A 20,542-nucleotide genomic window follows, 5' to 3' on the forward strand; every position below is an offset into this window, starting at 1 on the left:
TTTAAATGTCCTTTAAGTACATTGCATACATAATTGCAGCTAAATGTTGGCACGACTTTTGTGCCCATCTTTTCTTTCACTCAATTTTTGGGTGTTTTTTTAATTTATTATTTTACATTATGATGCATTCTGATTTCTAAAATAATAACATATGAATATGTTTCTATTCATTTTAATCAGGATTACCTGAACCCTTGTCAAATATTATCAGATCTGTCTGTAAACAGCCCATTAACGTGAGAGTCACGTCAAATTAAACCAATATATTTATAGAGCAAACAACACCCCTGCAGATGAATTAAATAGATGAACAACTCCAATAGACAGAATAACAGCACTTTAGTTATGTTAGTATGTTTAACTGTGAGAATATGAATAAGCAGAAAATAACTTCACTGATAGAAATCTAAAGCTGAGATAGAGCTGATAAAAATACAGACTGAGATGTTCTTTCTTTTAAAATGTGACAAATGTAATCATATTAGAGTAGAACACTGTGGAAATGTGATTTGGTAGCATATTTAGCAGCACAATGTGTCACTGTACGTCACAAACTGGGTCAAAGTCAGTAAGAAGATCCATCACTGAATGTGATAAATATTACATTAATCACTTTATGATAACATGCAGTTTGGGGCAAGTCATAGTCAAGTCAGCACACTGACACACTGACAGCTGTTGTTGCCTGTTGGGCTGCAGTTTGCCATGTTATGATTTGAGCATATTCTTTATGCTAAATGCAGTACCTGTGAGGGTTTCTGGACAATATTTGTCATTGTTTTGTGTTGTTAATTGATTTCCAATAATAAATATTTACATACATTTGCATAAAGCAGCATATTTGCCCCCTCCCATGTTGATAAGAGTATTAAATACTTGACAAATCTCTCTTTAAAGTACATTTTGAACAGATAAAAAAATGTTTGATTAATTTGAGATTAATCACGATTAAACATTTTAATCAATTAACAGCCCTACTAAAAATGCAATCCCATTGAGAGTTATTCACTGAGAGTGAGAAGTGTCCTTACTGGTGATTTCATAGTAATTGTGCGATTAAGTTATTTTTGTTTCCTGGTGTTGTTTGTCTCTTGTCACTTCACTGCCACGCAGCCATGCGGTATGTGAGAACAGAGCACCCCACAGCAAACGCAATATTTGCTTTTCCATGACCCAAAATCATTTTTTCCAGGATCCTGATTGGTCAAAAATAACCTTGGGGGTGTGTGCAACAAGGAAACCGTTCCATATAAACCAGGGCTCCAGGTGAAGTCCGATCATCGACAGGATCACACAGCAACCATGAGGTGTCTAGTCTTCGTTCTGCTCATCGGAGCTGCTTGTAAGCATATACGCCTTTCTGCTTGTGTTCTAATCACTGAATTGAAAAACAGGTCACTTGGTTGCTGACTATTTGACCTCCTGTGTGTTTTCAGTTGCCACGGAGGAGGACAAGATCGTCGGAGGGTATGAGTGCAAGCCCTACTCCCAGCCCCATCAGGTGTCCCTGAACTCTGGCTACCACTTCTGTGGAGGCTCCCTGGTCAACGAGAACTGGGTTGTGTCTGCTGCTCACTGCTACAAGTCGTACGTCTCGTGTTATATTATAAAGTCAAGAATTAATCCGCTTTTAACAGGCGTCCTGACACTCAGCTGCCACTAATCCTCTCTTTCCTCTCCAGCCGTGTGGAGGTTCGTATGGGAGAGCACAACATCAGGGTCACCGAGGGAAACGAGCAGTTCATCCGCTCCTCCCGCGTCATCCGCCACCCCAACTACAGCTCCTACAACATCAACAATGACATCATGCTGATCAAGCTGAGCACGCCCGCCACTCTCAACCAGTACGTGCAGCCTGTGGCTCTGCCCACCAGCTGTGCCCCCGCTGGCACCATGTGCAAAGTCACTGGCTGGGGTAACACCATGAGCTCTTGTGAGTAGCATCTGCATTTTAACTAGCCAGGAGTTACAGAATGTTTCTGGGCAACATTATTGTGTTATTCTAAACCTTTTCCACCCATACTTTCTTTGACACATTGTAGCCGCTGACGGAAACAAGCTGCAGTGCCTGAACATCCCCATCCTGTCTGAGAGGGACTGTGATAACTCCTACCCTGGCATGATCACTGACGCCATGTTCTGCGCTGGATACCTGGAGGGAGGCAAGGACTCTTGCCAGGTATGTAACACGAGGACTCTGCAGGGTCTACACCAGTACATCTCAGTTGCAAATCCAGAATTTTCTTCACACATACTCTCTCTGTTCTCAGGGTGACTCTGGTGGACCCGTCGTGTGCAACGGTGAGCTGCAGGGTGTTGTGTCCTGGGGCTACGGATGTGCTGAGAGGGACCACCCCGGTGTCTACGCCAGGGTAAACATGAAATATCTCCATAATAAATAATATGGCTATTTGAAATTTAAATTTCACATTGTGCATGCCCAGTTAAAAATACTCATATTTGCTAACAAAACTCATTCTGTCTCCATTCACAGGTCTGCCTCTTCAACGACTGGCTGGAGAGCACCATGGCCAGCTATTAAGTCTGATCCTGCGACCACCATCTGATGACTCTGCTGCCTTTCTTCTACCATTCTAACTCCATTCATTGTTGTCGAGTTTTGAACTATGTGCAGTCATTTTCCATCTGAGTCAATAAAGTCTAACATTTTGACTTTCAAATTATGTTTCTCTCAATTTTTGCCTGTGTTTTCCAACAACATGATATTTTCTAAGGTTGAACAATTACTCAAAATTCTATAGAAATCACAATATAGCCTACTGCAATTTTAATATCGCAGGAGTCACAATATTTGTTAAAGGCAAAATGTGTGACAAAATACCTTTTTAAAAAAAAATATTGTTTTGCTGCAGAGATGTCCTGGCCTACACATCATATTCTACAGAGTTAAGAGAACATCTTAAAATCATACCATAATCATTTTAATATGTTGTTCAATGAAAATGAGACTAATGATGTAAATAATATGATTCCTTCTAATATTGCAAATCATAGTACAGCTGCAACGATTAAACGATTAGGTGTCAACTATTAAATTAAGAAAAAAACAATCTTCAAAATTCAAATTTCTCTGATTCCAGCTGCTTAAATGTGAATATTTTCTGGTTTCTTTACTCCTCTACAACAGTGAACTGAATATATTTGAGTTGTGGACAAAACAAGACATTTGAGGACGTCATCTTGAGCTATGATAAACACTGATCGACATTTTTTCACCATTTTCTGACATTTATAGAGAAAACAACTAATTGATTAATCATGAAAATAATCGTTAGTTGCAGCCCTAAATCATATTGAATTTGCAATATCAGTCAAAAATAATCGCAATTACATATTTTCATCACAATACTTTAAAATGTAATTTGATTTTTCACAAAGATGTTAACCTGTTATTGCTCTTCAGGATACAGTATGAACAAGGGGATTACTTCTCATCATGTATCTAATATAAATACTGTATTCTGACATCCAAAATGTTGAATGACAAACTTGTCATTACTAAAATATGCTACAATGTGTTGCATGCAACAACATTTATCAAGTGCAGTAAAGTCTTGCACAAATAAACAGGCAATCTGATAAAGAGCACTGATCATTTGATACATAAATGACATAAAAGTTAATCCTGTTAGAAATATCTGACTTTAATGCTTAGAAAACTTCAGCTGGTGTTAAAATAGGTTTAAAAGCATCATGTGAACAGAACTCTGGATGCAGAATATGAAGTAGTGCCTGCTTATAGCCTTTTAAATGTCCTTTATTTACATTGCATACATATTTGCAGTTAAATGTTGGCATGACTTCTGTGACCATTTTTTCTTTCACTCAATTTTTGGGTGTTTTTTTAATTTATTATTTTACATTATGATGCATTCTGATTTCTAAAATAATAACATATGAATATGTTTCTATTCATTTTAATCAGGATTACCTGAACCCTTGTCAAATATTATCAGATCTGTCTGCAAACAGCCCATTAACGTGAGAATCGTGTCAAATTAAACCAATATATTTATAGAGCAAACAACACCCCTGCAGATGAATTAAATAGATAAACAACTCCAATAGACAAAATAACAGCACTTCAGTTATGTTAGTATGTTTAACTGTGAGAATATGAATAAGCAGAAAATCATTTCACTGATAGATATCTAAAGCTGAGATAGAGCTGATAAAAATACAGACTGAGATGTTCTTTCTTTTAAAATGTGACAAATGTAATCATATTAGAGTAGAACACTGTGGAAATGTGATTTGGTAGCATATTTAGCAGCAAAATGTGTCACTGTACGTCACAAACTGGGTCAAAGTCAAAAAGAAGATCCATCACTGAATGTGATAAATATTACATTAACCACTTTATGATAACATGCAGTTTGGGGCAAGTCATAGTCAAGTCAGCACACTGACACACTGACAGCTGTTGTTGCCTGTTGGGCTGCAGTTTGCCATGTTATGATTTGAGCATATTCTTTATGCTAAATGCAGTACCTGTGAGGGTTTCTGGACAATATGTGTCATTGTTTTGTGTTGTTAATTGATTTCCAATAATAGATATTTACATACATTTGCATGAAGCAATCATATTTTCCCACTCCCATGTTGATAAGAGTATTAAATACTTGACAGATCTCTCTTTAAGGTACATTTTAAACAGATAAAAAATGTGCAATTCATTTGCGATTAAATATTTTAATCAATTAACAGCCCTACTAAAAATGCAATCCCATTGAAAGTTATTCACTGAGAGTGAGAAGTGTCCTTACTGGTGATTTCATAGTAATTGTGCAATTAAGTTATTTTTGTTTCCTGGTGTTGTTTGTCTCTTGTCACTTCACTGCCACGCAGCCATGCAGTATGTGAGAACAGAGCACCCCTCAGCAAACGCAATATTTGCTTTTCCATTACACAAAATCATTTTTTCCAGGATCCTGATTGGTCAAAAATAACCTTGGGGGCGTGTTCAACAAGGAAACTGTTCCATATAAACCAGGGCTCCAGGTGAAGTCCGATCATCGACAGGATCACACAGCAACCATGAGGTGTCTAGTCTTCGTTCTGCTCATCGGAGCTGCTTGTAAGCATATACGCCTTTCTGCTTGTGTTCTAATCACTGAATTGAAAAACAGGTCACTTGGTTGCTGACTATTTGACCTCCTGTGTGTTTTCAGTTGCCACGGAGGAGGATAAGATTGTCGGAGGTTATGAGTGCAAGCCCTACTCCCAGCCCCATCAGGTGTCCCTGAACTCTGGCTACCACTTCTGTGGAGGCTCCCTGGTCAACGAGAACTGGGTTGTGTCTGCTGCTCACTGCTACAAGTCGTACGTCTCGTGTTATATTATAAAGTTATTAATCCACTTTTAACAGGCGTCCTGACACTCAGCTGCCACTAATCCTCTCTTTCCTCTCCAGCCGTGTGGAGGTTCGTATGGGAGAGCACAACATCAGGGTCACCGAGGGAAACGAGCAGTTCATCCGCTCCTCCCGCGTCATCCGCCACCCCAACTACAGCTCCTACAACATCAACAACGACATCATGCTGATCAAGCTGAGCACGCCCGCCACCCTCAACCAGTACGTGCAGCCTGTGGCTCTGCCCACCAGCTGTGCCCCCGCTGGCACCATGTGCAAAGTCACTGGCTGGGGTAACACCATGAGCTCTTGTGAGTAGCATCTGCATTTTAACTAGCCAGGATTTACAGAATGTTTCTGGACAACATTATTGTGTTATTCTAAACCTTTTCCACCCATACTTTCTTTGACACATTGTAGCCGCTGACGGAAACAAGCTGCAGTGCCTGGACATCCCCATCCTGTCTGAGAGGGACTGTGATAACTCATACCCTGGCATGATCACTGACGCCATGTTCTGCGCTGGATACCTGGAGGGAGGCAAGGACTCTTGCCAGGTATGTAACACGAGGACTCTTCAGGGTCTACATCAGTACATCTCAGTTGCAAATCCAGAATTTTCTTCACACATACTCTCTCTGTTCTCAGGGTGACTCTGGTGGACCCGTTGTGTGCAACGGTGAGCTGCAGGGTGTTGTGTCCTGGGGCTACGGATGTGCTGAGAGGGACCACCCCGGTGTCTACGCCAGGGTAAACATGAAATATCTCCATAATAAATAATATGGCTCTATGACATTTAAATTTCACATTGTGCATGCCCAGTTAAAATAACCATATTTGCTAACAAACCTCGTTCTGTCTCCATTCACAGGTCTGCCTCTTCAACGACTGGCTGGAGAGCACCATGGCCAGCTATTAAGTCTGATCCTGCGACCACCATCTGATGACTCTGCTGCCTTTCTTCTACCATTCTAACTCCATTCATTGTTGTCGAGTTTTGAACTATGTGCAGCAATTTTCCATCTGAATCAATAAAGCCTTACATCTTGACTTTCAAATTACGTTTCTCTCCATTTTTGCCTGTGTTTTCCAACAACATGATGTTTTCTAAGGTTGAACAATTACTCAAAATTCTATAGAAATCACAATATAGCCTACAGGAATTTTAATATCGCAGGAGGCACAATATTTGTTAAAGGCAAAATGTGTGACAAAATACCTTTTTAAATTAAATATTGTTTTGCTGCAGAGATGTCCTGGCCTACACATCATATTCTACAGAGTTAAGAGAACATCTTAAAATCACACCATAATCATTTTAATATGTTGTTCAATGAAAATGAGACTAATGATGTAAATATTATGATTCCCTCTAATATTGCAAATCATATTAGAGCTGCAACGATTAAACAATTAGGTGTCAACTATTAAATCAATCGTCAACTATTCTGATAATTGATTAATCGGTTTCAGTAATTTTTTAAGCAAAAAACAATCTTCAAACTCTAAGTTGCTCTGATTCCAGCTGCTTAAATGTGAATATTTTTCTGGTTTCTTTACTCCTCTACAACAGTGAACTGAATATATTTGAGTTGTGGACAAAACAAGACATTTGAGGACGTCATCTTGAGCTATGGGAAACACTGATCAACATTTTTTCCCCATTTTCTGAAATTTATAGTGAAAACAAACTAATTGATTAATCATTAAAATAATCGTTAGTTGCAGCCCTAAATCATATTGCATTTGCAATATCAGTCAAAAATAATAGTAATTACATATTTTCATCACAATACTTTAAAATGTAATTTGATTTTTCACAAAGATGTTAACCTGTTATTGCTCTTCAGGATACAGTATGAACAAGGGGATTACTTCTCATCATGTATCTAATATAAATACTGTATTCTGACATCCAAAATGTTGAATGACAAACTTGTCATTACTAAAATATGCTACAATGTGTTGCATGCAACAACATTTATCAAGTGCAGTAAAATCTTGCACAAATAAAAAGGCAATCTGATAAAGAGCACTGATCATTTGATACATAAATGACGTAAAAGTTAATCCTGTTAGAAATATCTGACTTTAATGCTTAGAAAACTTCAGCTGGTGTTAAAATAGGTTTAAAAGCATCATGTGAACAGAACTCTGGATGCAGAATATGAAGTAGTGCCTGCTTATAGCCTTTTAAATGTCCTTTATGTACATTGCATACATAATTGCGGTTAAATGTTGGCACGACTTCTGATACCATCTTTTCTTTCACTACATTTTTGGGTGTTTTTTTAATTTATTATTTTACATTATCATGCATTCTGATTTCTAAAATAATAACATATGAATATGTTTCTATTCATTTTAATCAGGATTACCTGAACCCTTGTCCAATATTATCAGATTTGTCTGCAAACAGCCCATTAATGTTAGAGTCACGTCAAATTAAACCAATATATTTATAGAGCAAACAACACTCCTGCAGATGAATTAAATAGATAAACAACTCCAATAGACAGAATAACAGCACTTTAGTTATGTTAGTATGTTTAACTGTGAGAATATGAAGAAGAAGAAAATAACTTCACTGATAGTAATCTAAAGCTGAGATAGAGCTGATAAAAATACAGACTGAGATGTTCTTTCTTTTAAAATGTGACAAATGTAATCATATTAGAGTAGAACACTGTGGAAATGTGATTTGGTAGCATATTTAGCAGCACAGTGTGTCACTGTACGTCACAAACTGGGTCAAAGTCAAAAAGAAGATCCATCACTGAATGTGATAAATATTACATTAACCACTTTATGATAATCACATGCAGTTTGGGGCAAGTCATAGTCAAGTCAGCACACTGACACACTGACAGCTGTTGTTGCCTGTAGTGCTTCAGTTTGCCATGTTATGATTTGAGCATATTCTTTATGCTAAATGCAGTACCTGTGAGGGTTTCTGGACAATATTTGTCATTGTTTTGTGTTGTTAATTGATTTCCAATAATAAATATCTACATACATTTGCATAAAGCAATCATATTTTCCCACTCCCATGTTGATAAGAGTATTAAATACTTGACAGATCTCTCTTTAAGGTACATTTTAAACAGATAAAAAATGTGCAATTCATTTGCGATTAAATATTTTAATCAATTAACAGCCCTACTAAAAATACAATCCCATTGAAAGTTATTCACTGAGAGTGAGAAGTGTCCTTACTGGTGATTTCATAGTAATTGTGCAATTAAGTTATTTTTGTTTCCTGGTGTTGTTTGTCTCTTGTCACTTCACTGCCACGCAGCCATGCGGTATGTGAGAACAGAGCACCCCTCAGCAAACGCAATATTTGCTTTTCCATTACCCAAAATCTTTTTTTCCAGGATCCTGATTGGTCAAGAATAACCTTGGGGGCGTGTTCAACAAGGAAACCTTTCCATATAAACCAGGGCTCCAGGTGAAGTCTGATCATCAACAGGATCACACAGCAACCATGAGGTGTCTAGTCTTCGTTCTGCTCATCGGAGCTGCTTGTAAGCATATACGCCTTTCTGCTTGTGTTCTAATCACTGAATTGAAAAAAAACAGGTCACTTGGTTGCTGACTATTTGACCTCCTGTGTGTTTTCAGTTGCCACGGAGGAGGACAAGATTGTCGGAGGGTATGAGTGCAAGCCCTACTCCCAGCCCCATCAGGTGTCCCTGAACTCTGGCTACCACTTCTGTGGAGGCTCCCTGGTCAACGAGAACTGGGTTGTGTCTGCTGCTCACTGCTACAAGTCGTACGTCTCGTGTCATGTTATAAAGTCAAGAATTAATCCGCTTTTAACAGGCGTCTTGACACTCAGCTGCCACTAATCCTCTTTCCTCTCCAGCCGTGTGGAGGTTCGTATGGGAGAGCACAACATCAAGGTCACCGAGGGAAACGAGCAGTTCATCCGCTCCTCCCGCGTCATCCGCCACCCCAACTACAGCTCCTACAACATCAACAACGACATCATGCTGATCAAGCTGAGCACGCCCGCCACTCTCAACCAGTACGTGCAGCCTGTGGCTCTGCCCACCAGCTGTGCCCCCGCTGGCACCATGTGCAAAGTCACTGGCTGGGGTAACACCATGAGCTCTTGTGAGTAACATCTGCATTTTAACTATCCAAGGGTTTGTTTTCTTTTGTGCAATTCTAAACCTTTTCCACTCATACTTTCTTTTACACATTGTAGCCGCTGACGGAAACAAGCTGCAGTGCCTGGACATCCCCATCCTGTCTGAGAGGGACTGTGATAACTCCTACCCCGGCATGATCACTGACGCCATGTTCTGCGCTGGATACCTGGAGGGAGGCAAGGACTCTTGCCAGGTATGTAACACGAGGACTCTGCAGGGTCTAGACCACAACTTCTTGGTTGCAAATCCAGAATTTTCTTCACACATACTCTGTCTGTTCTCAGGGTGACTCTGGTGGACCCGTCGTGTGCAACGGTGAGCTGCAGGGTGTTGTGTCCTGGGGCTACGGATGTGCTGAGAGGGACCACCCCGGTGTCTACGCCAGGGTAAACATAAAATATCTCCATAATAAATAATATGTCTCTATGGCATTTAAATTTCAAATTGTGCATGCCCAGTTAAAATAATCATATTTGCTAACAAACCTTCGTTCTGTCTCCATTCACAGGTCTGCCTCTTCAACGACTGGCTGGAGAGCACCATGGCCAGCTATTAAGTCTGATCCTGCGACCACCATCTTATGACTCTGCTGCCTTTCTTCTACCATTCTAACTCCATTCATTGTTGTCGAGTTTTGAACTATGTGCAGTCATTTTCCATCTGAGTCAATAAAATCTTACATCTTGACTTTCAAATTACGTTTCTCTCAATTTTTGCCTGTGTTTTCCAACAACATGATATTTTCTTGGGTTGAACAATTATTCAAAATTCTATAGAAATCACAAAATAGCACAATATTTGTTAAAGGCAAAATGTGTGACAAAATACCTTTTGAAATTAAATATTGTTTTGCTGCAGAGATGTCCTGGCCTACACATCATATTCTACAGAGTAAAGAGAACATCTTAAAATCACACCATAATAATTTTAATATGTTGTTCAATGAAAATGAGACTAATGATGTAAATATTATGATTCACTCTAATATTGCAAATCATAGTACAGCTGCAACGATTAAATGATTGGGTGTCAACTATTAAATTAAGAAAAAAACAATCTTCAAACTTCAAATGTCTCTGATTCCAGCTGCTTAAATGTGAATTTTTTCTGGTTTCTTTACTCGTCTTTGACAGTGAACTGAATATATTTGAGTTGTGGACAAAACAAGACATTTGAGGACTTCATCATGAGCTTTGGGAAACACTGATCGACATTTTTTCACCATTTTCTGACAACTGATTAATCATGAAAATAATCATTATCTGCAGCCCTAAATCATATCGCATTTGCAATATCAGTCAAAAATAATCGCAATTGCATACTTTCATCACAATATTTTAAAATGTAATTTGATTTTTCACAAAGATGTTAACCTGTTTAATGCTCTTCAGGATAGAGTATGAACAAGGGAATTACTTCTCATCATGTATCTAATATAAATTCATCTGCAGGGGTGTTGTTTGCTCTATAAATAAATAGGTTTAATTTGACGTGACTCTCACGTTAATGGGCTGTTTGCAGACAGATCTGATAATATTTGACTTAAGACAAACTTGTCATTACTAAAATATGCTACAATGTGTTGCATGCAACAACATTTATCAAGTGCAGTAAAGTCTTGCACAAATAAAAAGGCAATCTGATAAAGAGCACTGATCATTTGATACATAAATGACATAAAAGTTAATCCTGTTAGAAATATCTGACTTTAATGCTTAGAAAACTTCAGCTGGTGTTAAAATAGGTTTAAAAGCATCATGTGAACAGAACTCTGGATGCAGAATATGAAATAGTACCTGCTTATAGCCTTTTAAATGTCCTTTATGTACATTGCATACATAATTGCAGTTAAATGTTGGTCAGATTTCTGTGCCCATCTTTTCTTTCACTAAAGTTTTGGGTGTTTTTTTAATTTATTATTTTACATTATGATGCATTCTGATTTCTAAAATAATAACCTATGAATATGTTTCTATTCATTTTAATCAGGATTACCTGAACCCTTGTCAAATATTATCAGATCTGTCTGCAAACAGCCCATTAATGTGAGAGTCACGTCAAATTAAACCTATTTATTTATAGAGCAAACAACACCCCTGCAGATGAATTAAATAGATGAACAACTCCAATAGACAGAATAACAGCACTTCAGTTATGTTAGTATGTTTAACTGTGAGAATATGAAGCAGAAAATAACTTCACTGATAGAAATCTAAAGCTGAGATAGAGCTGATCAAAATACAGACTGAGATGTTCTTTCTTTTAAAATGTGACAAATGTAATCATATTAGAGTAGAATACTGTGGAAATGTGATTTGGTAGCATATTTAGCAGCACAATATGTCACTGTACATCACAAACTGGGTCAAAGTCAGTAAGAAGATCCATCACTGAATGTGATAAATATTACATTAACCACTTTATGATAATCACATGCAGTTTGGGGCAAGTCATAGTCAAGTCAGCACACTGACACACTGACAGCTGTTGTTGCCTGTTGGGCTGCAGTTTGCCATGTTATGATTTGAGCGTATTCTTTATGCTAAATGCAGTACCTGTGAGGGTTTCTGAACAATATTTGTCATTGTTTTGTGTTGTTAATTGATTTCCAATAATAGATATTTATATACATTTGCATAAAGCAGCATATTTGCCCCCTCCCATGTTGATAAGAGTATTAAATACTTGACAAATCTCTCTTTAAGGTACATTTTGAACAGATAAAAAAATGTGCGATTAATTTGAGATTAATCACGATTAAACATTTTAATCAATTGACAGCCATACTAAAAATACAATCCCATTGAGAGTTATTCACTGAGAGTGAGAAGTTTCCTTACTGGTGATTTCATAGTAATTGTGCGATTAAGTGATTTTTGTTTCCTGGTGTTGTTTGTCTCTTGTCACTTTACTGAATCTACTTGTTTTTTTGAGGCGTTCTATCTAAAGACACGCGAGTTGGTTTTCCTGTGAAAGCCACATTCAACAACTGTGGTTGTGAACCAGGCCATCTGCAGAGCTGCAACCATGTCTTCACAGCAAAAATCTGTCCATGTCAAGGTTACCAATTACTAAGTAACTTCCTGTCAAAAGCACATGTACTGATGCAATACCATATATGTACTATATGCAAAAAATGACAAAACGAATGTTTAGTTTAGGAATTATATTCATCATGTAAACTAGCTAATGTAGAGATACCAAGATAAATTATAGTTTTACTAAATACTAATTTAAAAGGACATGTAGGCATTATGCACACAAAGATCAATCAATCCATGTCATATGAATAATGCTCTTTCACAGAAATTTGCTACATTCAATTGTACAATTATACATACAATTGCCAGCCATGCGGTATGTGAGAACAGACCACCCCTCAGCAAATGCAATATTTGCTTTTCCATTACCCAGAATCATATTTTCCAGGATCCTGATTGGTCAAAAATAACCTTGGGGGCGTGTTCAACAAGGAAACTGTTCCATATAAACCAGGGCTCCAGGTGAAGTCTGATCATCGACAGGATCACACAGCAACCATGAGGTCTCTAGTCTTCGTTCTGCTCATCGGAGCTGCCTGTAAGCATATACGCCTTTCTGCTTGTGTTCTAATCACTGAATTGAAAAAACAGGTCACTTGGTTGCTGACTATTTGACCTTCTGTGTGTTTTCAGTTGCCACGGAGGAGGACAAGATCGTCGGAGGGTATGAGTGCAAGCCCTACTCCCAGCCCCATCAGGTGTCCCTGAACTCTGGCTACCACTTCTGTGGAGGCTCCCTGGTCAACGAGAACTGGGTTGTGTCTGCTGCTCACTGCTACAAGTCGTACGTCTCGTGTTATATTATAAAGTCAAGAATTAATCCGCTTTTAACAGGCGTCTTGACACTCAGCTGCCACTAATCCTCTCTTTCCTCTCCAGTCGCGTTGAGGTTCGTATGGGAGAGCACAACATCAAGGTCACCGAGGGAAACGAGCAGTTCATCCGCTCCTCCCGCGTCATCCGCCACCCCAACTACAGCTCCTACAACATCAACAACGACATCATGCTGATCAAGCTGAGCACGCCCGCCACTCTCAACCAGTACGTGCAGCCTGTGGCTCTGCCCACCAGCTGTGCCCCCGCTGGCACCATGTGCAAAGTCACTGGCTGGGGTAACACCATGAGCTCCTGTGAGTAACATCTGCATTTTAACTAGCCAGGAGTTACAGAATGTTTATTGGCAACATTATTGTGTTATTCTAAACCTTTTCCACTCATACTTTCTTTGACACATTGTAGCCGCTGATGGAAACAAGCTGCAGTGCCTGGACATCCCCATCCTGTCTGAGAGGGACTGTGATAACTCCTACCCCGGCATGATCACTGACGCCATGTTCTGCGCTGGATACCTGGAGGGAGGCAAGGACTCTTGCCAGGTATGTAACAAGAGGACTCTGCAGGGTCTACACCAGTACATCTCAGTTGCAAATCCAGAATTTTCTTCACACATACTCTCTCTGTTCTCAGGGTGACTCTGGTGGACCCGTTGTGTGCAACGGTGAGCTGCAGGGTGTTGTGTCCTGGGGCTACGGATGTGCTGAGAGGGACCACCCCGGTGTCTACGCCAGGGTAAACATAAAATATCTCCATAATAATATGGCTCTATGACATTTAAATTTCACATTGTGCATGCCCAGTTAAAAATAATCATATTTGCTAACAAACCTTCGTTCTGTCTCCATTCACAGGTCTGCCTCTTCAACGACTGGCTGGAGAGCACCATGGCCAACTATTAAGTCTGATCCTGCGACCACCATCTTATGACTCTGCTGCCTTTCTTCTACCATTCTAACTCCATTCATTGTTGTCGAGTTTTGAACTATGTGCAGTCATTTTCCATCTGAATCAATAAAGTCTTACATCTTGACTTTCAAATTACGTTTCTCTCCATTTTTGCCTACGTTTTCCTACATCATGATATTTTCTAGGCTGAACAATTGATCTTAATTCTATCAAAATTGCAATAAGGAGGCACAATATTTGTTAAAGGCGAAATGTGTGTCAAAATACTATTTTAAATTAAATATTGTCATGCTGCAGAGATGTCCTGGCCAACACATCATATTCTACAGACTTGAGAAAACATCAGTTTGGTACAGATCCCCGCAGAAATCAAACAATAATCATTTTAATATGTTTTTCAATGAAAATGAGAATAATGATGTAAAAATGATCACTCCCTCTAATATCGTGAATTGTCAAAATAATCGCAATTAGATATTTTTTTCAAAATCACCCAGCCCCAATATTTTCATCACAACACTTTAAAATGTAACTTCATATTTCACAAAGGTGATTAATGCTTTTCAGGATCCAGTATGAACAAGGCAATTACCTCATATCGTATATCTACTATAAATACTGATCTTGTCAATTACAAAAATATGCTATACAATGCGTTGCATGCAACATTGGTCCAGTGCAGTAAAGTCTTAAACAAACAAACAGGCAATCTGATAAAGAGCACTACAGATATCTGTAGTGCAGATATCTGACTTTAATGCTTATAATATTTCAGCTGGTGTTAAAATTGGTTTAAAAGCATCATGTGAACAGAACTCTGGATGCAGAATGTGAAGTAGTACCTTCTTATAGCCTTTTGAATGTCCTTTATGTACATTACATACATAATTGCGGTTAAATGTTGGCACAACTTCAGTGCACCATTTATTTCATTTAATTTTTGAGTGTTTTTTTATTTGTTTTACAGTATGATGCATTCTGATTTTTAAGATAATAACCAATAAATATGTTTCTATTCATTTTAATCAGGATTACCTGAACCCTTGTCAAATATTATCAGCTCTGTCTGCAAACAGCCCATTAACGTGAGAGTCACGTCAAATTAAGCCAATTTATTTATAGAGCAAACAACACCCCTGCAGATGAATTGAATAGATAAACAGATAAACAAATGCAATAGACAAAATAACAGCACTTTAGTTAATTTAGTATGTGTAATTGTGAGAATATGAAGTAGCAGAAAATCATTTCACATTTCACATCTAAAGCTGAGATAGAGCTGATAAAAATACAGACTGAGATGTTCTTTCTTTTAAAATGTGACACTGGGTCAAAGTCAGAAAGAAGATCCATCACTGAATGTGACAAATATTAGTGTCTCAGTGTGCTGTATTTTAGTGATTATTATGGTTATTTTTAATCAGTTGTGATATGTTAATTTAATGCCATTTTTGATTGAACATTTTAGTAATAATATTCATATGTTTATGTATTTTTTAATTATTTTATTAGTTAATGTATTAAGTATTTTCTTTATTCTAACTCATTCTTCACTTTGACAATATTGTCCTGGTGACATGACACATTATCATGCCAACAGAAACTGTATTGAACTAAATTGAGAGAAAGAGAAATATTTCATATATACATTTTGAAGTAGTTTTTCTGTATAGGAGAGCCTTCCCTGCAGTTTTCATTTGTGAAGGCCAGAGCCACTGGTCTGTGAGAGAAGCTCCACCTGGCACTGCATCTGGGGCCTGACCAAGGTCACGATGCTGATTACAACCTGCACAAAACATACTGTACTCTACTCAAACCAGACCAGTGCAACAACGGATCACTAAAATAATACATACTGTTTCAAGCTGCATTTATGCGACAATCCTGAGCAGAATCCTTAAACCAGAGTCACATTAAAACTATGAATTTAAGTAAGTATGGCAAGTAGGGCTGTCCTCAACACAAGTCAAAGAAATCCTTAGTCAACTAACACTCATACGATTTTATTGACTAATTAGTTTAGTTGATTTAATCAACAGATCTGTAAAACTGAGTTTCTCCACAAAGAATCACACAAAAGCACCACTTTAAATCTTTACCAGAGATGTGCTCATAAGTTTCTTAGAAATAAGTCATTCAGCATGAAAAAAGCATAAAAAAGACTAATCGACTAAAGAAGCCCTGGTTAACTAAGACCAAAACGACAGATTAGTCTAATCGACTAAGAGGGGGCAGCCCTAATGGCAAACTATTCCCATCAGCACTATCTGAAGGTTTTGATTGGTCAGCAGCACCAGGGGTGTGCTTCGACAGTTGGCATAGGTTCCAGCGTTCGATAAAAACCCGGCATGGGTGACAAGAAAATCTTTGACTCTCCACGTGGCATCAACCAATCATGAGGTCTCTGGTCTTTGCTCTGCTCCTTGGAACTGTGTGTAAGTATGGACCACATTTAGAAAGCATTGACATTTTGAGGTAATCGCAGAATGGATTTAGTGTGGGAAATATTATGCCTTTCAGACTGGATTAATTATCTGCCAAAGAAAATCTATGACCCAGAAAAACACCGAAGAGGCAAAGGATATACATTTTTGTACAGATACTATTCGGTCTTTGCTAGAGATATAAATAATGTTCTTTTCAGTTGCCACAGAGGATGACAAAATTGTTGGAGGGTATGAGTGCACGCCTCACTCCCAGCCCCATCAGGTGTCCCTGAACTCTGGCTACCACTTCTGCGGTGGCTCCCTGGTCAACGAGAACTGGGTGGTGTCTGCTGCTCACTGCTACAAATCGTGGGTGCTCCTCAAACATCATCTTCAAAACAACAAAAAGCACAAATCATCCCTCCTATTCTCCATTCTCTCTGTCTCCCTCACAACTTCTTCCGCTCTTTCAGCAAAATGGATATCGTCCTCGGCGATCACAATCGTTGGTGGCTGGATGGCAACGAGCAGATAATTTCTGCTTCCCTCGTGATCCCTCATCCCAACTACGAGTCCTGGCTGGTTAACAATGACATCATGCTGATCAAACTGAGCGAACCCGCCACCATCAACCAGTACGTGAAGCCGGTGGCTCTGCCCACAAGCTGTGCCCCCGCTGGCGTCACATGCACGGTCTCTGGATGGGGTGTGACCATGAGCTCCGGTGAGTATCAAACACCGTCTCCACTTCTGTTATTCACTTTACATTCGTCCATCATCATTGTGTCTCTGATTCTGCATCTCCAAAGCTGCTGATAGTAACAAACTGCAGTGCCTGGAAATCCCCATCCTGTCTGAGGAGGATTGTGACCACTCCTACCCCGGCATGATCACCGAGGCCATGTTCTGTGCTGGATACAAGGAGGGAGGCAAGGACTCCTGCCAGGTATATCTCTGCTGTTACTAAATGTGTATTATGACTTGTTTAGTACCCTCAGCAGCACTTAGTTGAGACTTTCAAATACTATAAACTGCTTTGCTTCCCCACTCCCAGGGTGACTCTGGTGGTCCTGTTGTGTGTGACGGAGAGCTGCAGGGTGTTGTGTCCTGGGGCTACGGATGTGCAGAGAGGAACCACCCAGGTGTCTATGCCAAGGTAAAAAAAAAAAAAGCTTCCCACAGCAATCACTTATTTCTCTTTTATGACACAGAAATACTCTCAAAGCCTGGTGTGACAACTTTTTCAATATGCCTTTTTCCCTCTCTCTTGCATCAGACCTGCATTTTCACAGACTGGCTGCAGAGCACCATTGCCTCTAACTGAATCCAGTCCAATCACATGTCTGCTACAGCGGTTTTTATACCGCAAAATCCTGTGTCAATGAAACTCTGCCTGTTGTAATGGAGATTGCAATAAAACAAGTGTAACACCAGCATTTTTAATATGTGTTTTTAGTTTGTATCTCTCTCTCTAGTTTCTCTCTTTCTCTGTCCTTCTGATCTGCCTGGCAAATCCACATGATGAATGAAATGAGGGAAATATTTAACTTAATAAAACCTGTGATAAGTTTTATATATAGACTATTTCAGTTTATTTGAATGACATAAGCTGACAGGAAGTAAACATGGACCCAAGCTGTTGCCTAGCAATGCAATTCTGCTGACACTGTCTAAATTCAACTTTATTTCAGACAAGTGGCGGCTGATGACTCAAAAAGGAGGAAAACCAACCATGTTATTTTACACTGGTTGGCTAATTATCTCTACTTTCTTTCTGTATTAAACAAAAGAGCATAATTAATGTTCAGTATAACAATAACAAAAGAGCCAGGGGTATATCACACTAAACTAAAATATTAAAACCTACACATAGCCTTTTTCTTGGTCAAATTAGAAAGCTGTTTCACATATTGCTCAACATCCTTCAAGTAAACAACAAAATAAGTTATTTGTTGTTAAATTTATATTTATGAATAAATGAGTAAAAGAAAACATAGACATTTTATTATAAGAAAATATATATATATATTTTTTTGAAGGAACCAAACACCACATTTCTCATAATAATGCCTTTAAAGATATGATCAATGACAAATCTGCAAAGGTCTTTGTGTCTTTATTAATTTCTTCATGTAGTGATTGACAGGATAATATTCATGAATAATTTTGAAGGACACTTCCTTAACCTCATTCACTATTATGTATTTATGAGGAATAATCCAGACCTTCTTCCAATAGTCTATATATCATTTACAAATCTGCAGGTGTTGCTTTAAAGCACTTGAATTAGAATTGATTAAATAATTGATTTTTTTTTTCAAAGAAGAAAGAAAAATATTATATAAATGATACTGAGACTTGGTAATGGTTTATTTCAGCAAATTACTCGTTTTTATATTTTGTACGACCGAGTATTAGGGCCACATTGAGGAAAATTTTTTTGAGAATTCGAGAATAAAGCCATGACTTTACGAGAAAAAAAGTTGGAAAATTACGAGAATAAAGTCATAAATTAACGACAAAAAAAGTCGTAATATTACGAGAATAAAGTCATAATTTTACGAGAAAAAAGTCGTAATATTAAGAGAATAAAGTCGTAATTTTACGAGAAAAAAAGTTGTAATATTACGAGAATAAAGTCGTAATTTTACGAGAAAAAAAGTTGTAAAATTGCGAGAATAAAGTCGTAATTTAACAAGAAAAAAAGTCTTAATATTACGTAAGATTTTTTTTCCCCTCAATGTGGCCTTAATACGCCTTCGTAATTTTGGTCTCCCTCTTGCCTCTCAAAAATAGGAGCATCCTTTATTGCCTCTATTTAGACCAGCCTCCACTGTATTAGGTCCACAGGTCTATTGTACTAAAATTAAAAAATATATTATCAGTAGCGTTTTTTTTGGTGTGGCAAAAAACTGAAAATTACACAATATTTCCAAACAGTTTAACACAGGTGATAATCAGGCTGAGCACGTACCTGTTCTCCTCGACGTGATGATGTCACTGCTCGTCACCGTTTGTGTAAGCCTTCAGTTAAGCTAACGTTAGCTACGTTAGACTAACTCAGGGGTCAGCAACCTTTACTATCAAAAGAGCCATTTTAGTCAAAATAAAAATAAAATAAAAATCTGTCTGGAGCCGCAAAACATTTAATCATTGTGATGAAGGTAACACAGTTTATAGTCTAAGTATATAGTATATAAGTCTAATGCAGTGAGGGCCAAAGTGCAAATGTACTAGGGTTAGGGTTAGGGTTAGGGTGGGTTAGGGTTAGGGGGTTAGGGGGTTAGGGCTAGGGGGTTAGGGGGTTAGGGTTAGGGTTAGGGGGTTAGGGGGTTAGGGTTAGGGTTAGGGTTAGGGCCACATTGAGGGAAAAAACATCTGAGATTTACAGAATAAAGTCATAATATTACAAGAAAAAAAAGTCATAACTTTACGAGAATAAAGTCCTAATATTATGAGAATAAAGTCATAACTTTACCAGAATAAAGTCCTAATATTATGAGAATAAAGTCATAACTTTACCAGAATAAAGTCCTAATATTATGAGAATAAAGTCATAACTTTACCAGAATAAAGTCCTAATATTATGAGAATAAAGTCATAACTTTACCAGAATAAAGTCCTAATATTATGAGAATAAAGTCATAACTTTACCAGAATAAAGTCCTAATATGAGAATAAAGTCATAACTTTACCAGAATAAAGTCCTAAAATTATGAGAATAAAGTCATAACTTTACGAGAAAAAAAGAAAATAGCTCGTAAAATTACTACTTTATAATATTCTGACTTTATTCCCATA

At 38.1% G+C, this 20,542-nt stretch overlaps 4 protein-coding genes across 4 annotated transcripts; all 4 read left to right on the top strand.

Moving 5' to 3' along the window:
• Positions 1-1,234: 1,234 nt before the first annotated feature.
• On the top strand, positions 1,235-2,667 carry LOC119497721 (trypsin-1-like). The gene is made up of 6 exons (XM_037786067.1): positions 1,235-1,342; positions 1,437-1,587; positions 1,683-1,933; positions 2,043-2,179; positions 2,271-2,372; positions 2,495-2,667. The coding sequence occupies exons 1-6, from the start codon at positions 1,303-1,305 to the stop codon at positions 2,540-2,542; spliced, it is 729 nt and encodes a 242-aa protein (XP_037641995.1). The 5' UTR covers positions 1,235-1,302; the 3' UTR covers positions 2,543-2,667.
• Positions 2,668-5,043: 2,376 nt separating this feature from the next.
• LOC119497724 (trypsin-1-like) lies at positions 5,044-6,386 on the top strand. Its single transcript, XM_037786071.1, has 6 exons — positions 5,044-5,098; positions 5,193-5,343; positions 5,435-5,685; positions 5,795-5,931; positions 6,023-6,124; positions 6,246-6,386. The coding sequence occupies exons 1-6, from the start codon at positions 5,059-5,061 to the stop codon at positions 6,291-6,293; spliced, it is 729 nt and encodes a 242-aa protein (XP_037641999.1). The 5' UTR covers positions 5,044-5,058; the 3' UTR covers positions 6,294-6,386.
• A 2,425-nt stretch (positions 6,387-8,811) lies between these two features.
• On the top strand, positions 8,812-18,177 carry LOC119496954 (serine protease 53-like). The gene is made up of 16 exons (XM_037784644.1): positions 8,812-8,901; positions 8,999-9,149; positions 9,243-9,493; positions 9,588-9,724; positions 9,816-9,917; positions 10,040-10,082; positions 13,206-13,356; positions 13,452-13,702; positions 13,812-13,948; positions 14,040-14,141; positions 16,687-16,750; positions 16,960-17,110; positions 17,215-17,465; positions 17,551-17,687; positions 17,796-17,897; positions 18,018-18,177. Exons 1-16 carry the CDS (start codon positions 8,862-8,864, stop codon positions 18,063-18,065), a joined length of 2,118 nt encoding a protein of 705 aa, XP_037640572.1. The 5' UTR covers positions 8,812-8,861; the 3' UTR covers positions 18,066-18,177.
• On the top strand, positions 13,056-14,447 carry LOC119497722 (trypsin-1). Its single transcript, XM_037786069.1, has 6 exons — positions 13,056-13,110; positions 13,206-13,356; positions 13,452-13,702; positions 13,812-13,948; positions 14,040-14,141; positions 14,261-14,447. Exons 1-6 carry the CDS (start codon positions 13,071-13,073, stop codon positions 14,306-14,308), a joined length of 729 nt encoding a protein of 242 aa, XP_037641997.1. The 5' UTR covers positions 13,056-13,070; the 3' UTR covers positions 14,309-14,447.
• Positions 18,178-20,542: the final 2,365 nt, after the last annotated feature.

This window comes from Sebastes umbrosus, chromosome 11 (assembly GCF_015220745.1).
Source record: "Sebastes umbrosus isolate fSebUmb1 chromosome 11, fSebUmb1.pri, whole genome shotgun sequence".
Lineage (NCBI taxonomy): Eukaryota > Metazoa > Chordata > Actinopteri > Perciformes > Sebastidae > Sebastes > Sebastes umbrosus.

What these genes read in the sequence shown, in the direction of transcription:
- LOC119497721 (XM_037786067.1), top strand. Translation starts at nt 1,303, where the DNA reads ATGAGGTGTCTAGTCTTCGTTCTGCTCATCGGAGCTGCTT. An exon ending in GCTGCTCACTGCTACAAGTC is followed by an intron (nt 1,588 to 1,682) that starts GTACGTCTCGTG and finishes TTTCCTCTCCAG; the next exon opens with CCGTGTGGAGGTTCGTATGG. An exon ending in GGGTAACACCATGAGCTCTT is followed by an intron (nt 1,934 to 2,042) that starts GTGAGTAGCATC and finishes GACACATTGTAG; the next exon opens with CCGCTGACGGAAACAAGCTG.
- LOC119497724 (XM_037786071.1), top strand. Translation starts at nt 5,059, where the DNA reads ATGAGGTGTCTAGTCTTCGTTCTGCTCATCGGAGCTGCTT. An exon ending in TCTGCTCATCGGAGCTGCTT is followed by an intron (nt 5,099 to 5,192) that starts GTAAGCATATAC and finishes GTGTGTTTTCAG; the next exon opens with TTGCCACGGAGGAGGATAAG. An exon ending in ACCCCGGTGTCTACGCCAGG is followed by an intron (nt 6,125 to 6,245) that starts GTAAACATGAAA and finishes CTCCATTCACAG; the next exon opens with GTCTGCCTCTTCAACGACTG.
- LOC119496954 (XM_037784644.1), top strand. Translation starts at nt 8,862, where the DNA reads ATGAGGTGTCTAGTCTTCGTTCTGCTCATCGGAGCTGCTT. An exon ending in GAGGCAAGGACTCTTGCCAG is followed by an intron (nt 9,725 to 9,815) that starts GTATGTAACACG and finishes GTCTGTTCTCAG; the next exon opens with GGTGACTCTGGTGGACCCGT. An exon ending in ACCCCGGTGTCTACGCCAGG is followed by an intron (nt 9,918 to 10,039) that starts GTAAACATAAAA and finishes CTCCATTCACAG; the next exon opens with GTCTGCCTCTTCAACGACTG.
- LOC119497722 (XM_037786069.1), top strand. Translation starts at nt 13,071, where the DNA reads ATGAGGTCTCTAGTCTTCGTTCTGCTCATCGGAGCTGCCT. An exon ending in GGGTAACACCATGAGCTCCT is followed by an intron (nt 13,703 to 13,811) that starts GTGAGTAACATC and finishes GACACATTGTAG; the next exon opens with CCGCTGATGGAAACAAGCTG. An exon ending in ACCCCGGTGTCTACGCCAGG is followed by an intron (nt 14,142 to 14,260) that starts GTAAACATAAAA and finishes CTCCATTCACAG; the next exon opens with GTCTGCCTCTTCAACGACTG.